Source organism: Pelophylax lessonae (genome assembly GCF_965119305.1).
Source record: "Pelophylax lessonae genome assembly, chromosome: 8".
Lineage (NCBI taxonomy): Eukaryota > Metazoa > Chordata > Amphibia > Anura > Ranidae > Pelophylax > Pelophylax lessonae.
Genome location: NC_138775.1, coordinates 144,472,470 through 144,488,278, shown reverse-complemented (window position 1 = coordinate 144,488,278; position 15,809 = coordinate 144,472,470). Strand labels below are relative to the sequence as shown.

The following is a 15,809-nucleotide window of genomic DNA, read 5'->3' as shown; positions in this document are numbered from 1 at the left end:
AACAGACTGACAGGGGTTCTCATCCCTCTCCACTCTATCCAAAACTAAAAAAACAGTTTTTGATTTTTAGGTATACTTTAAGAGTCTACATCAATGCAACAGCTTCAACCAGGAAGACCGATTCCTTATTTGTTCTGTTCTCAGGACCTCATAAGGGGCACACTGCTTGTAAGTGCACCATCGTTTAATGGATAGGAAATCTAATTGCTAGAGCTTACACTGTCGAGGACAAATCTTCTGCGGCCCAGATCATTTAGAGTTTTTCTTGCCATTCTGGCACAGGCCTCTGTAGCTCAGCTTTGTAAGGCTACCACCTAGTCCTCTGTTCATACCTTTTCAAAGTTCTACCAGATGGATGTCCAGTCTTCTGCAGATGCAGCTTTCGGCCACAAGGTTCTTGCAGAGGCACACTGAAGTTAAATCTATTGTCCCTTCTTGTTGGGCCTATTAGCACAGTTCTGTTTTTCTAGCTGTTACCCACTCCACTTATCTATTTCTTAAGGGACATTCTAGTGTCTATGAATACATTGCCTATTTCCTGTACAATTAGGACCAGAGGAATTTTGACTTGCCTGTAAATTCTATGTCTTGGCTTCAGTAAAGGATATATCCAGCCGCACATCATTGTCGATCTGTATGAACCATGTATTGTATGATCTTCAAGAGCAGATAACACATAAGACACAAAGTAGCTGCTGTTGATGTGTTTCACACAAACTTGTGCTATGCACGACCCCCCCCCCCCTTTCATTCCTAGGTTACACACACACTCTCACTGCCTCTTCCTGCCTTTCAGAGTGAGAGATTTTGCCATTAATCCTAAGGAACCCAATGCTATCCTTGAGCAGTCAGTCAGTGGAGTTTATGCCTGCTGCACTTGTGGGTTAGTGGACATTGTCTGTCTCATTTCCAGAATGAGTCTCCTGACTTATTTTTAGGGAACTCTCTGGCTAAAAAATAGCGGTAAAAGTAAGTTTTTACATCAATAAAAGAAACCTGACCCCCCTATTCTGCTAATTCTACCTCTAAAGGCAAGGCAAGTTCCTTTCACACCTAGGCCAAAATCTGGGACCCAGTTCAAGGATGAATCCTGGGCTTCCAAGTCCTCCTTGCAGTGAAGGGAGGCCCCTACTTTCCAAAGGACATCTTTTGGCATTTGCGGACACCTGGACGAATAGCATTTCCAATGCATGGGTGCAAAATTTGGCATCTAGGGACTACAAGTTAGAGTTTAAATCTCTGCCTCCTCTTTGCTTTCTGTTATACAATTTTCAAGCTTTGTGAAATTTCTAGGTCAATGAGTCATCGCCATTTCTCTATCGTTCATCGACCGACACAGCTGCATATCTTCTTTAGACCATTGGCTTATGCTCCTCCCATCAAGAATAGGACACTAGGCAGGGAAAAGCTTTACCACACCTATGTGGGCTGTCATGTGGGCAGGCATAACCCCACACACTCTGCTACAGCATTTAGTTTGTTTCTGCCTAGTTTAGGAATAGGACCTAGTTCCCTGCTGGGACTTCGGTCTTGGCTATTAATAGTGAAATTTGTGGTTTCGGATTGGCTATTCTAGATCCTTATCGTCTCCCAGCCTGTCCAGTGAGCGTGAGCAGGTTATAGTCCAGAACTAGGCCTCGCCACGACAGAGCCCCGATGGATGGGGATGAGCCTGCGAATTGACAAGTCTCCCTGGGATGCGATCGACCTGGAACCCCCTGAGTCGCAGCATACCCCCTAGCTGGCAGCACCCCCACCCTTGGTGGGAGGTGGACTGTTTGAAGTGGCGCCCACCTGGTACTGTGGTATGGTGAGTAATACTGTCCCCCCAATCCTCTGGCGGACTCGGGGTTGACGCGGGCCCCCTCCCGTTGACACCATCAGACCCAAGGTATGCAAGTAGGTAGAGAGGATAGATTTTTTGCCAACAACCACCGGATCTCCCCCTGCCACTTCTGCAGCTTGTCTGGGGGGGGGGGGGGGTTAAGACCCTTGCTAAAGCTAAATCCAGAGTCGGGCACAGATAATCCAGTCTCAAGGAAGGTATCAGGGCGGACTTCTTGAAATTGATGTTCCACCCCAACTTCAGCAGGGAGTGGACAGTGATCGTCAGGTTGCTCATCAGGACTGAATGATAGTCTGCTCTCAATAGGAGATCATCCAGATACCCCAGTACCGCAATTCCCTGTTGGCGCAACAAAGCAAACACCAGGGCAAATACTTTGGTAAACACCCTGGGAACGGAGGCGAGACCAAAGGGTAACGTTACAAATTGATAATGCTCTTCTGCTACGGCAAAGTGAAGGAACCGTTGCGGAGCAGCATAGATAGGGATTTGTAGATATGTGTCCTTGATATCTATGGAGGCCAAAAAGTCTCCCTGCTGTGGTGATGTCACTACCGTTCAAATGGATTCCATGCAAAACTTCTGTACCAGCACTAAGCGATTCAGAACCTTGAGGTCCAGAATTGGATGCACTTTGCCTTCTTTTCTGGTCACAGTAAACCGGTTTGAATAAAACCCCTGAAAACGAGCCTGAAAGGGAACTGGCACAATCACCCCTTGCGACAGCAGATATTGTACTGCCTCTCGTAGATTCCTTAATCGGTCTGGAGATAGGCGCAGAATGGACAGGAAGAATCTGTCCGGACGAGACCAGAATTCGATCTTGTACCCTGATCGGATCAGTTTGTGAACCCATTTGTCCTGATCAAGTAAGTCCAAGGTCCCGGAAAGAAGCCCCTCTACTTCTGAGTGAATGGGGTTTTTTGTCTTCTAAACACTGCTCGCAATGAAACTAGATGCTGTAGCAGAGTGTGTGGGGTTATGCCTGCAGGGACAGCCCACATAGGCATGGTAAAGCTTTTTCCTGCCTAGTGTCCTATTTCTGATGGGAGGAGCATAACCCAGTGGTCTAAAGAAGATATGGAGCTGCGTCTCGAACTTCAGAGAAAAAGATTTTACGATAAGTACAAAAATCCATTTTTTTCCTCAACCAGAAAGGTTTTGGCTTTTAACCTCATAACTTTTCCCAAAGCCAAAGAGGGCATTGGCTCATTACTGGATCTCAAGGCACTCAACGTTTTGATTTGAGTGCAAATTTTTCACATGGAATCTAGCAGGTAAGTCAGTATCCCAGATGGAGAAAGACAATCTGCCCTCTCTGGCAATCAATGATGTGTACTTGCATTTCCCCATCTTTGCAGCACATCTACACTTCCTGCAGTTCTCTGTGGGCATTTAACACATCTGTTTGAGGTCTGTGCTTTAGGTCAGTCTTTTACCAAATGTCCTCAAAAGTCCTAGCTCGAGTGCTTGCCGCCTTGCATGCACAGGGCATTCCCATTGTGGGGTACCTGGGCTCTTACTGAGAAAACAGTTTAGAAACCTTGTCAGAAAATGTCAGCTGAACTGTCCAGACCCTACACAGGTTTGATTGGATCCTTAACCTTCAAAAGTTGATGCTGGAATGGATTTATTGCATGAAATATCAGTGTCTGATCCTAGATATGGCTTTGTCCAGAGTTTTCCTTCCTTGAGCGAAACTCTCAAATCTTCACTCGCAAATCCCAGGAGCATTCCAACTCTCTGCTTTTTTAATGAGCGCTTTAGGTCTGATAGTAGCCTTTTTCAAGGCAGTCCCATTTGTCCAGTTCCAATACATATCATTTGCAACTCAACATTCTGGCTTGGAACAAGAAGGTACAGTGGATAAAACCTATTAGTGTGCCTGACACTCAGAACCTCAACCGCTCAACCCTGGAATGGAGCAGACCTTTTCCTCTTTATGGATGCCAGCCTGATAGGCTGCAGAGGTGTCCTGTGCACCCTGACCATGCAGGGACCTTGGCTTCCAGCGACAGCTTGCCCCCATCAACACACTATAGCTCAGAGCAATACAACTGTCCATTCACCGCTCAACTTTTTTACTGCAGGGCCACCTAATAAGGATTCATTTGAATAGTACCACAGCAGTGGTGTACCATCAGGGGAACCAGAGGTCTCAATGTGGAAAGAGAAGTGGAACAGATTCTATCTTGGGCAGAACTTTTTGTTCCAGCCTTGACCACTGTCTATTCAGGCATTGACTATTGACAAGTGGATTACCTTAGCTTGTCCGCACCAGGAAAGTAGTCTCTTCACCCAGAGGTGTTCCAGGACTTGTGCCTGGAGTGGGAAACACTGGATTTGGACCCCCTGGCCTTCAGATTCAACAACAAATTTGCAAAGTTTATCTCTAGTCATCAGTACAGCCTGATCTATGCCTTTCCTGCTCTAAAGCTCTTTACTTGTCTGGTCCACAGGATTGAGATGGAGGAAATTCCAATGATTCCCATTGCACTGAACTGGCTCAAGTAGATATAATGCTCCAACCTCTTCAAGTTCCTAGCAGCCACCCTGGAGGCTCTTCCAGATTCCCAGGATTTTCTTTCCCAAGGGCCAATTTATCACTTTTGTTCACAGTTGCTAGCTTTTACAGCTTGCCTGTTGAAGCCCAGGTCTCAAGAGATAGGGCTCTTTCTGACTCTGTGATTCCTACACACCTGAAAGCTTTAAAGTCCACATGGTGTAAAGTTTACAACAGCACACGGAAGGCTTAGATTGCCTGATGCAAGGCAAGGAGACTTTATCACTGGAAACATTCCATGGGATGGATCCAGATCTTTGTGCAATCTAGTTTTGAGCACCATCCAGGGACAAATTTAATTTCTCATTATTTAGTGCCAAAGACCTTTTGCTTCGTGTTCCTTCATCATCTTTTTTGTACAAGGAGTGGTTTACTTGGTCCCACTTGTACAACTTCCTGTGACATGGTGGAATTTTTATTCAGATCTTTTGGCTGTTCAGAGACCTTCTTTTTGAATGTTTTCGTGAGATTCCATTATCTACTATGTCATAAAGTGGCTTTACTCATTGCCATATTCTCTGTTAGTCGAGTGTCTGTTTTCTGCCCTATTTGGTAAAGTGCCCTTTTTGATTCTTCAAGGACAAGATTGTTTTGAGACCTAGTTTCTGTTATTCCTAAGGGTATTTCTTTCCATCTTAGCCTGAAAATTGTACTTCCATATATCTTTTCTGGGTCATCCTAAGAAGATATCCCTCCTTTGCCTGAATGTGATGAGGGCTATTCATGTCTCTCTTCCAGCTACATGTTTTTTCAGATAGACATATTCTTCTTTTGTTATCCTGGAAGGTCCTTGAAAGGGGTAACGTGCTTCCCATTCCATCATTTTTTGGTGCATTAGACACGTCTTTGTACAAGCCTACCAACTTAAGAAAAAGGTAACACCCTTACGACCCTTACAACCTTGCAAATTTGCAAAGCTGCTACCCGGTCTTCTGTTCACACTTTTTTTTATTTTTTTTTTTATTTTACCTGTTCGGTGTTCAGGCTTCTTGAGATGTAAGTTTTGGACTTAAGGTCCTGCAGGCAGATCTATAAGCTATCAATACCCCAGTGTTTTGTTTCACTGTTGATTTTTTTTTTTCTTGGGCTGTTAGTCTTGTGCTGTTGTGTTGCTCTCTAAGTGTTCTAAGCAAAGATTGGATAATGGAAACTACTTTATAATATGTGAAGCTACTAAGAACAACAAATTACCAGATTCCTTGTTTTTCTGTCTCTGTGAAACCTCACTGATCTTGGTGGGTAGCAGCTTGCTTAAAGTTTTTAAAAATACAGATAGAGTCTTGATTTCCTGTCATCGCACAGTGGTACTCAAATTATTTTTCAGGTTTTCCACAAGTCTACCCATACTTACAGTTGTTCTCTTTATACAAATCTGTGGTTGAAGATGTGGTGCACTGGCACTGATGACCGCTTACTGGTAGCTAGGCCTGCTTCCACTCTTTGATCCAGTGTCTTCCTTTATTTTGTTGTTAGAACTGAGTTGTATCTATCGTGGGTTTCCTCTGTGATCTGAATTGATCATGGAAACAAATTGCTTGAAATTAGGGACTTTCATCTGAACAAAAAATGCTACAGGTATAAAGTGCTGACACCCAAAGGTGTTTGGCTTTTCTGACAGGCAAAACTTGTCGCTATCTCCAAGCCCATACACTTTCCTAGTGGCTCATCTCCATAATGGACTGAGTTACTGGCTAATAGGAATGTGCAAGAGACCGGAGAAGGGAAGTATGCTTTGGCAGCACTACCCGTAAATACCAGAGCTTGGGCTGTTAGGCTCTGCATTCATAAATGCATTGTGTTGGAGGCAGCTGCAAGTATTTTCAGTAAATTCATTTTTTATTCTCTTCAAATCTTAGTGATCAGAGACAATGTTGGGTAGTAATGAGAAATCCAGTCAGGTGACAATTATCTAGACAAATTTTATATGCCCCACGCATGTGTAAAAAAGTATGCCACTTAATAGAAAAATGTTTGAATTACAATATTTTTAACATTGGTAAATGTGTGTATTTTGTTTCTTTCTTAGACAGAGCATCAAGCATCAAGCGTTAGTAGAAAGCCAAGTAAGGCATCATGACATTGTGAGCAGCTTGTGTGATGACATTCTGGTATCCTTCCAATCATGCTTGCAAATAGCAGAACATATGAAGGTCACCGGAATACAGGTAAATGATGTCCTTAGTTTTTTAACTACAAAAGTTTCATAACTGTTGTAATGGTGAGGCTATTTTGTGTGACAATCACTTTTTTTTTGTTTTTTATTTCTGGTCAAACATAAATACTACTACAATAACGATTTTTAGGTCTATTTGTTTTTATTAATATTTTTGTTGTAAGAACAAAACACAACCTGTTTATACAAGAAAAAAAGACTAGTACAATCAAATACAGCTCAAGATCATTTGGCATTTAACAGGAAGAGTACATATTCATTAGGGATGCACCGATCCGATATTTGGATCGGATATCGGCGCCGATATGGCCATTTTAGATGGATCTGGGGATCGGTAACATTGACCGATACACTGGCCGATCCGGTTTTTGCTTAGTGACGGCTCAGCCATCCCTTACTTGGTGTAGTAGTAGTAGTATGGGATGGGAGCCGCTGCTTCCTGTATATGTCTGGCTCACAGACGGAGTGATATCAGATACACTCCGCCTGTGAATGGAGGAGCCGTACACATGAAGCAGCGGCTTTGCTCTGTACTGCAGCCGCTTGCTTTGTGTGTAGCTCTGGATCGGTTCCGGTATTGGCGATTTCACAACGCCAGATATCGATATCGGGTCCAAAAAAGTCAGATCGGTGCATCCCTAATATTCATATAACTTATATGTTCCAGTTGCTCCTTATATAATGGTATGCAAACCATGCACTCAAAACAGACACCTAAGAAGTTGAGGACATAGGCGCAACGGTTTTTACATTTTTAATAGTGGTTGGATGTGATGCACCTAACCAGCATGAAAAAATACGATCAAATTTATGTGAAGCATTACGCAGGAATTAGGTATTCTTCTCAAACACTGTACATCTAATAAGCTATTGTAACTATCCCTCTATGGTTAAGTCCATATTTTAGTAAAATTACAAATTAACTACTTAAGAACAAAGGGTGTACTTTGTTCATTCTAGATCGTTTTGCTATTGAGCCCAAGCTCCTATGTGTAGCTGTCACTGAGACCTAATTTGGGTATCGTGATAAAGGAGACAAATTGCAGAGTACAATTAATATTTCTCTATCATTCATTGACAGACGCAGCTCTATATTCTTTTTAACCATTGAGTTATGCTGCCCCCTACAGGAGTAGGACACTAGGCAGGAAAAATCTTTACCATGCCTATGGGGCAGTCCCTGGGGGTATACACTCACTCTGCTATAGGCATTCTGTTTTTTTCTGCCTAGTCAGGAGCAAGGACCTAGTTCCCGGCTGGGATTTCGGTCCTAGCTGGTTTATGTAAAAAGGGAGCCTTTTGTCTAAATTCTATTGTTTTAGCTGGTTATGTTCCTGAGAGAACTACAATCAAAAGCCAAACTGGGCGTCAGACTGGATATTCTAGATCCTTATGGTCTCCCAGTCTGGCCAGCGAGTGTGTGCAGGTTGCAGCTCCGCGCTAGGCCTCGCATGGCATAACTCCACTGGGGGTTGGCCCGCAAGTGAAACACCTCGCTGTGACACACATGACCTGGTTTGGCTTGAGTCACAGCATATCCCTTGGCCGTCAGCATCCCCACCCCAGGTGGACAGGTGGTCTGTCCATAGTGGCGCCCACCCTATTATCGTTGATATGGTCAGTAGTGTCCCCCCATATCTTTTGGGGTCTCAGGGTGGATGTGGGCCCCTCCTTGTAATGGTTGGACCCCCCCCCACCGGTTCCCTTCTATTTGCCCCACAGTCATGGTGGTCTTTTGGCCCAAACCTATGGGTGGATGCGGTTGTTGCTCACCAGGTTATCCGGATCGCACATGGGGGTCTTTGAGCAAGTTTCCGGCCCCCTGGGGATTAGTAACTGGGGCAGGGATGTCCTTTGGGCTGCGGTGGTTATGGGCTGGGGGGGGGGGGCGCATATGTTTCTTCATCTGCGGCTCTGCGCCTCACTTGGCTGGGTAGAGCAGGAAATTTAGTCCGTGGCTTTGTGATGTACTCGCGGCTGTTCGGGTACCTGACTAAGATGAGCGGACGGTAGTGCCGACAGATGCGCGCCTCACGCGGCCAGATGAGGCCGAAAATTAAGGTCGCAGCTTTGCGGCCTACTCGCGACTGTCCGGGTACCTGGCAAGCTGTCCGAGGGAATGACTAAGCTGTCCGAGTGTCTGACCAAGCTGACCAGCAAATGCCGATGGATCGCGTGAGGCAGCCGGATCGGGCCAAAAATTTAGTATGCAGCTTGCGGGCCTACTCGCGGCTGTTGGTGCTGGCTGTCTGAATGACTGACCAGGTCGTCCGAGCTCCTAACTGAGCTGTCCGAGCTGCAGCTGATCAAGCGCTGACGGGACTCGCGACCCGATTGGGCCCCAAATTTAGGCCGCGACGCTGTCTGAGCTGCTGTTTGAGCAGCTGACCGGGGTGATAGAGCAGCGCATGGGAGTCCGCCCCCCTGGGGGGGGTGGACATATGGACTGCCTGGGGCCGTGGGGGCATTTTTGTGTGGGGGTACTCTGCCTGTGCATCTGCATCCCGGCGGGCCCCCTCTTCCCCCTTTTATAGGGGACTATGTCCTTTTTATGTCATTTAGGGTGGGCGACCCTTAGGTCTAACGGGTCTTTTTGTGGAACTTTAGCCGCCGTCTCCTTGAGGGACTGTGGTCGGCGACCTCCCCTGCTTGTTATGCTCTCAGGGTGAGCTTAGCATGTAGCGAATCTACTGGGCCTGCTTCCAAACACTTCGGGTGCCTTGTGGTGAGGAGGATTCCTTTTTGACTGCACATGTGCATGCAAGGGCTCTGGTGGATGTACTGATTGTATCGGTGCAGAACATTTTAACAGGGGGGGCGCGGGTCCCCTTGGGGCCCGCAGATCCCCTAAAAACGCCAAAAGTACTCCCTTTTCCTGCCTACTGTGAAAAAATTGACGAGAGTCAGTGGAATTGTTCTAAACTCAATAATGGTAACCACGCATGGTGTGGCTAAAATGCTGGTCTGCAGACCAGGCTTTTAAAAAGGCTCTATCAGATCTCCCCTTTACTCTTACTCTTTTTTCCTCTATCCGCTAAGGGCAAGTCACTGCGTAATAGGCGGGGTCCTTATTTTTCAGCACACAGACGGCCCCTTCGTGTCTTCAGCATGCAGGAGAAAGGCCCAAGCCTTTTAGGTCATCTGGGGGTTCCAAGAAAATGTGGTCGGGTAAGCCGAGAACAGCCCCTCCAGATCTGCGGAAAAATCTCCGTCTGCATGAAGGGACGCTCTTACCCATATCTGGGGTGGGGGGGGACGTCTTTTGTTTTCTGTCCAGAACCAGGGACCTCTTTGATTCAGGACAAATGGGCCCATGAGCTGCTCCGATAAGCTTACAAGATCAAATTCAGGTCCCGACCGTTGGACATATTTTTATTGTCCAATCTACACCTATCTTCAGATCGGCTAAGGGATCTACGAGAGGTGGTACAAGATCTGCTGTCGCAAAGGGGATTGTGCCAGTTCCTTCTCGGGAACGCTTTCAAGGGTGACCTGGCAGCCTGGGACGTGGCAGAGATCCTTATATGGGCAGAAAATTTTGTTCCAGCCCTCTCCGCTGTGCATGTACCTGGAGTGGAGATCTGGCAGGCGGATTACTTGAGTCAACTTGGTGTTGAATCGGGGGGAATGGTCCCTGCACCCAGAAGGGGTTTCACCTGTTGCGTGTCCGGTGGTGGACACCCGGTGTAAACCTGTTTGTTTCTCGGCTCAGCGAGAAGGTACAGAGGTTTGTAGCCAGGTCTCAGGAATGTAGGTGGAAGGGTTTCTGGTCATTCTGGTGGCCCCAGACTGGTCTTACCGGTCTTGGTACGCAGATCTGGTAAGGTTGGTCGCTGATGCTCCTTGGAGACTTCCTCTCGGGGAAGATCTGTTGTCTCAAGGGCTGATCTTCCATCCTGTTTTACAGTCCCTGGTTTTAACGGCATGACTGTTGAAAGCCAGGTATTGGATAGGGGTCTTTCTGACTCAGTGATTCCTACAATGTTGAAGGCTAGAAATCTACCTCCAGGAAGATGTATCATCATAAGTGGAAATTGTACATCTCATGGTGTGAATCGATTAAGTGCATCCCTACGCTCCTTTTTAGTGGCTAGGATATTGGCTTTCCTCCAAAGAGGGGTTGGGTAGCGGTTGGCCTTGGGTACTATTAAAGGCCAGGTGTCGGCTTTGGCTGCGTTTTATTTTTTCAACGCCCTTTAGCTACGCATTCTTTAATTCACACTTTTATCCAGGGAGTTTGTCATGTGGCTCCTCCGATACGGTCCCCGTTACCTCCGTGGGATCTTAACATGGTACTGTCTGTTCTTTAAAAACCTCCCTTTGAAAACTTAGGGAGATTCCTCTGCTTACACTGTCACAGAAGGTAGCCTTTTTGGTAGCTATTACTTCTGCCCGCAGAGTGTCTGAAATGGCGGCACTGTCCTGCCACTCTCCTTCTCTGGTGGCCCACAGAGATTAAGTGGTACTTTAACCTAATCAGTAGTTTCTTCCTAAGGGGGTTTCTGATTTCCATTGAATGAAGACATTGTGCTGCCTTCACTCTGTCCTAAGCCCAAGCATCCCAAGGAATTTGCCTTATATTCTTTGGCTGTGGTTCGGGCAATTAGGGTTACTGAGTCTATCAGGAAATCAGACTCTTTGTCCACTCGGAAGGACCTCGGAAGGGATTGGCTGCGTCTGCTGCGACCATATCCAGATGGATCAGGCAGACGGTGGTACAGGCGTATTCACTTAAAGCGGAGTTCCGGGCACAGAAGTCATTTTTCAACAAACATACCCCCGGGACAGTCAGGGCTAGTACATTCCACAATGGCTAGCCTCTGATCTGTCCCGGTTTGCACTTACCTTTTAGAAGAAATACTCACTTATAAAATTTCTTCCACAGCGTTTCCATCTCTCTTGTGGGCAGCTGAAGCCGGCGCGGTCCTCTTCGGCGTCTTCTTCCGCGTCTTCTTCTCCCAGAATGCGCCTGCACCGGCCCCTCTCGTCACTTCCGGTGCGGCGCCGCATTCCTCCACAGCTTCTGGGCATGCCCAGAAGCTGTTTAGCAGGGGAATGCGGTGTCGCCCGGAAGTGACGAGCGGGGCCGGTGCCGTCGCATTGATTCCTGGGAGCGATGACGTTCAGCTCCCAGGAATCAGTGCAAGCCCGGAAGAGACGACTGAGCCTCGGCACAGAGGGAGGAAGTGAAGACTAGGTGAGTATCTTCGATCTTCAATTACAAGGTGAGTAAATAAAAAAAAAAAAACCTAACCAATTCCTTTTCAGGTGAAGGTGTAGAAGCGGACGGGCACAAAAAAAAAATATCGATTTTTGTGCCCGGAACTCCGCTTTAAGGATCAGATTCCACCTTTCCCCGTGAAGGTGCATTTTGCTAGGGTGCGGAGAGCCTCTTGGGCCTTTCGCCATCAGGCGTCAGGATTACAAGTTTGCAAGGCAGCAACTTGCTCGTCTGTGCACACGTTCACTAAGGCTGCATTCACACTTGAGCGTAGCGTTTTTTACCGCGATTTTACCGCGATTTTACCGCGATTTTTACCGCGATTTTTACCGCGATTTTTTCAGGCGTTTTTCATTGACATCTATCAAAAACGCTGGTAATCAGCCCAAAAAGAAGCTCATGTACTTTTTTCAGCTACAGGCGTTTTGCAAAACGCTCAGATGTGAACAGGGGCCATTTAAATGAATGGGGTTTTACTTGTTGGGCGTTTTGGAAGCGTTTCTTTTGAGCGTTTTTGGAGCTGAAAACGCCCAGGTGTGAATGGAGCCTTAATTCTACAAAGCAGATGTGTTGGCATCCTCGGATGCTTCTTTTAGCCGCAAGGTTTTGCAGGCTGCTGTTAAAAAGTGAGATTTTTCTCTTTGATGGTGTTTGTTTCTAGGTGATTTCCAGTTGCTCCTGGCTGAGCACCATGTTACCTGCTTGGCTAAGTTTAGCCTTTGGGGAATTACGTTCTTTCTCTGCGTTATTTTCCCACCCCTCATGCAAATACTGCTTTGGGGCGTCCCAATGGTAATCAATGAACGATAGAGAAAATTGGATTTTTGACTTGCCGTAAAATCCTTTTCTCAGAAGTTCAATGACAGACGCAGCACCCGCCCCTCTATTTCTGAGTGGGTTGGGGTTTTTTACTTCTGACACTGCTTGCAACAAAACTGAATCCTATAGCAGAGCGAATGGGTGTATGCCTTCAGGGACCGCCCCATAGTTGTGGTAAAGTTTTTTTCCTGCCCAGCATAACCCAATGGTTAAGAAGAATATGGAGCTGCATCTGTCAATGAACTTCAGAGAAAGGGATTTTACAGTAAGTCAAAAATCCAGTTTTTGCAACAAGAAGGTTGTGAAGGTCTTGGGGAGAGCTCTTTGCTTTTATTTTACCCATAATGACATGTTTCTTGCGTGACTTTTTTATAGGCCATCAGTTGTCTTGGCTTTCCATGCCTTTGTGCACCTTAGTTTCTCCATATGTTCAATACTTTTTCCCGGTTTCATTCCATGTTATTACACATAACTTCATTTTTTAATGTATTTGTTTTGGTTTCTTTGTATGTATGGATTGCATGGGTTGTTGCCAATATGTGGTAAAAATTTCATGTCAGTAGCATCTTTAGAAATATGCTCCAAAGAGGATGCGAGCATGTGAGAGGCTGTCTCTCACGGAGCTCCCGCCGACTACAAGTGTAGCACAGATCAGTTGACCGGCAGCAACTTCCGAGGCACGAGCAGTGAGAGGGACGGTGCTGAGAGCTGAGGGAGATGAGAGAGAGGTGGGAATCCAGGTGGGAATTCAGTTTGAACAGCCTGAACAGAATGGCCTCTGTGTATAGGAAGAGAAGGGACTGGTCGAGTCTCTATTCCTACCAACCCCCGCTAAGTAAGGCGATGGGGAAAAACACCTACTCGGGTTTCAGTAGAGGCTGGTGAGAGGCTCATGGAGCCAGAGGCCGCACGGCATCAAACGATCTCTGTGATAAATACTTAAACTGCAAATATCCCTGAGACAATTTATGAGCTATCAAAAGAGACAGCAGCAATAATAGAGGGAAGATGCCAGGGAAAGGGATGAGACATTGGAGAGTGAAGGTGGAGATTTTGCGCAGCCAATTTATGTGCCTATTGATGATCCCATTTCCACTTCTGGGGACATTGTTAAAGCCAATTATGTGACCCAAAGGTCAGTGAAAACGCCATTAATGATATTAAAAACTCCTCTGAAAACATCTATATCCCATACCTCCCAGACTTCTGTGACTCCTATTTCTTCTATCCCTCCCCCTTTACCTGTAAATGAACCAACACATATGGACGTGTTCATTGCGATACAGAATTGCAACCATACTTTAAACTTGATGACAATACAATTTAACCATCTTAGAGAAGATTTTTCTGTCATGAGACAAGATATGCAGAAAGTGCGTGAGCGTACCTTAGCTGTGGAAAGTAGAATTTGCATTTTGGAGGATGAAATGGGTCCTGCTATAAGAGAGATAAAAAGACTAAGCATGGAGTCTGTTGCGAAACGCATTGATGACTTAGAGAGTAGACTTAGGAGAAATAATGTATGGATATTGGGTTTTCCTGAGCAAACGGAAGGAAAAAATCCTACAGGGTTTATAGAGCAATAATGGAAAAGGAAAATAAGCGCACTCTCCCAAAAATTATATTGTGTGCAATAGACAGATAAAGAAGGTGCTAGGTTCAGAAGTGCCAATAATACAAAAAAACTGATAATCCACTACAAAAAATCAGAAAATTCCAAGTGTGGCTGTAACTAGGTGAAATGATGTGACAACACCACATATAATATGCACAAACCACAATATGAAGGAATAAATGGCAAAACTTTCATAATGTTATGAACAAAAATAGGAAAGAAGGTCCTTTCGGACACAAGTCCATTGGCTTCTTCACAATAGATTGTTTTGCGTGAAAAGGGAAAATAAACGTCCAAAACACTTCAGTCTTTACCCAAGGACAGGGTGGGACATGCACTGTAGGTGGCTCCTTACCACATTGATAGCAATAAATGGCAATCAAGATGATCCAACGGCCTTTATCCTCACAGTGTATCGTCCCCTCCTCTCCATATACACCTCGTGCTCATGAAGGGAATAAAGTGATTGGCTCCTTACCAGATAATACATAAATAAGGCTCAAAACGTGTGTTCATGTATTGCCTGCAGTGTAGTTTCCATATTTTCTCCAGAAGGACAGTACAGATGATAGATCCCCTCCTGTGTTCCAGAACCGATACTGCTGTATGGGAGTTAATCATGCAGCTGAGGATGTTTTTCTATTACATTAGCACTCCCAAATTTGGTAAGCGACACAGAGATGGCAACGCATGCACTGGACGCTGTGACCCGGAACAGGAAGTTGTCTTGTCCCTACATACAAGGCTCCCCAGCCTCATCTAGGAGAAGAAGAAGACATTGAAGCCAGCAGTGGGACAGCTCCAGCTTTGACATGTCATTTTTGGGAGAGCGCGCTTATTTTCCTATTCCATTTATACTCTCCAGTTTTTTTAGAGTTTTAGTGCTGCCTCCCCAATTTACAGGTTAGCACACTCACAACATACATATTTATAGAGCAATAGCTAATAAGTACATTTGGGAGAGAAAACTTTACATCATCTTTTGCGGTTGAGAGAGCGCATATGATTCCAAGCAGACCTTCACCATCTGGCAATTATCTGCGCTCACTTATATTAAAACTGTTGAATTATAGAGAGAGAGACAAAATTCTTGCATTAGCTCGCAATAAAGGCAAGGATGAAGTTAATGGCTCTAAATTTTTTTTTTTTTTTTTTTCGGACTATTCCATAGAAGTACAAAAACAGTTCAGTTTATGGATGTTAAGCAGCATTTACGGCAGCTTCAACTCCAATATGCCATGTTATACCCCGCACGGTTTAGGGTTGTGGTTGGAGATGAAATAATGTTCTTTGAGAATTCTCAAGCTGCTGTCACATGGTTGGACAGGCATGAACAACATACATGAACATGAACAACATACAAAGACCATAAGAGAAAGGGTGAAGAAAACAGAAGATAGAAAGAGGAGGATAAAATGCTTTGAGATATTTCTTTCCCTTTTTTTTTTTCCCTCTTTGACCCATAGGAATGCCGGACACTACATACTCAGCTAAAGGCGGTTAAAAATCAAGGCTATAGGATATATCCGCTGGAGAATAGCCTTGTTTAGTCCAAGTACTAGAAAGGATGTA

At 45.4% G+C, this 15,809-nt stretch overlaps 1 protein-coding gene across 1 annotated transcript in view; it reads left to right on the top strand.

Annotated features, from left to right (window-relative positions):
* Window positions 1-15,809, top strand: part of FIRRM (FIGNL1 interacting regulator of recombination and mitosis) — a gene marked incomplete at both ends in the record, with an annotated part of 580,029 nt that overhangs the window by 88,666 nt on the left and 475,554 nt on the right. The window contains one exon of the mRNA XM_082265049.1: window positions 6,436-6,574. Coding sequence (XP_082121175.1) covers window positions 6,436-6,574 — 139 coding nt within the window. The remainder of the gene's footprint in view (window positions 1-6,435; window positions 6,575-15,809) is intronic.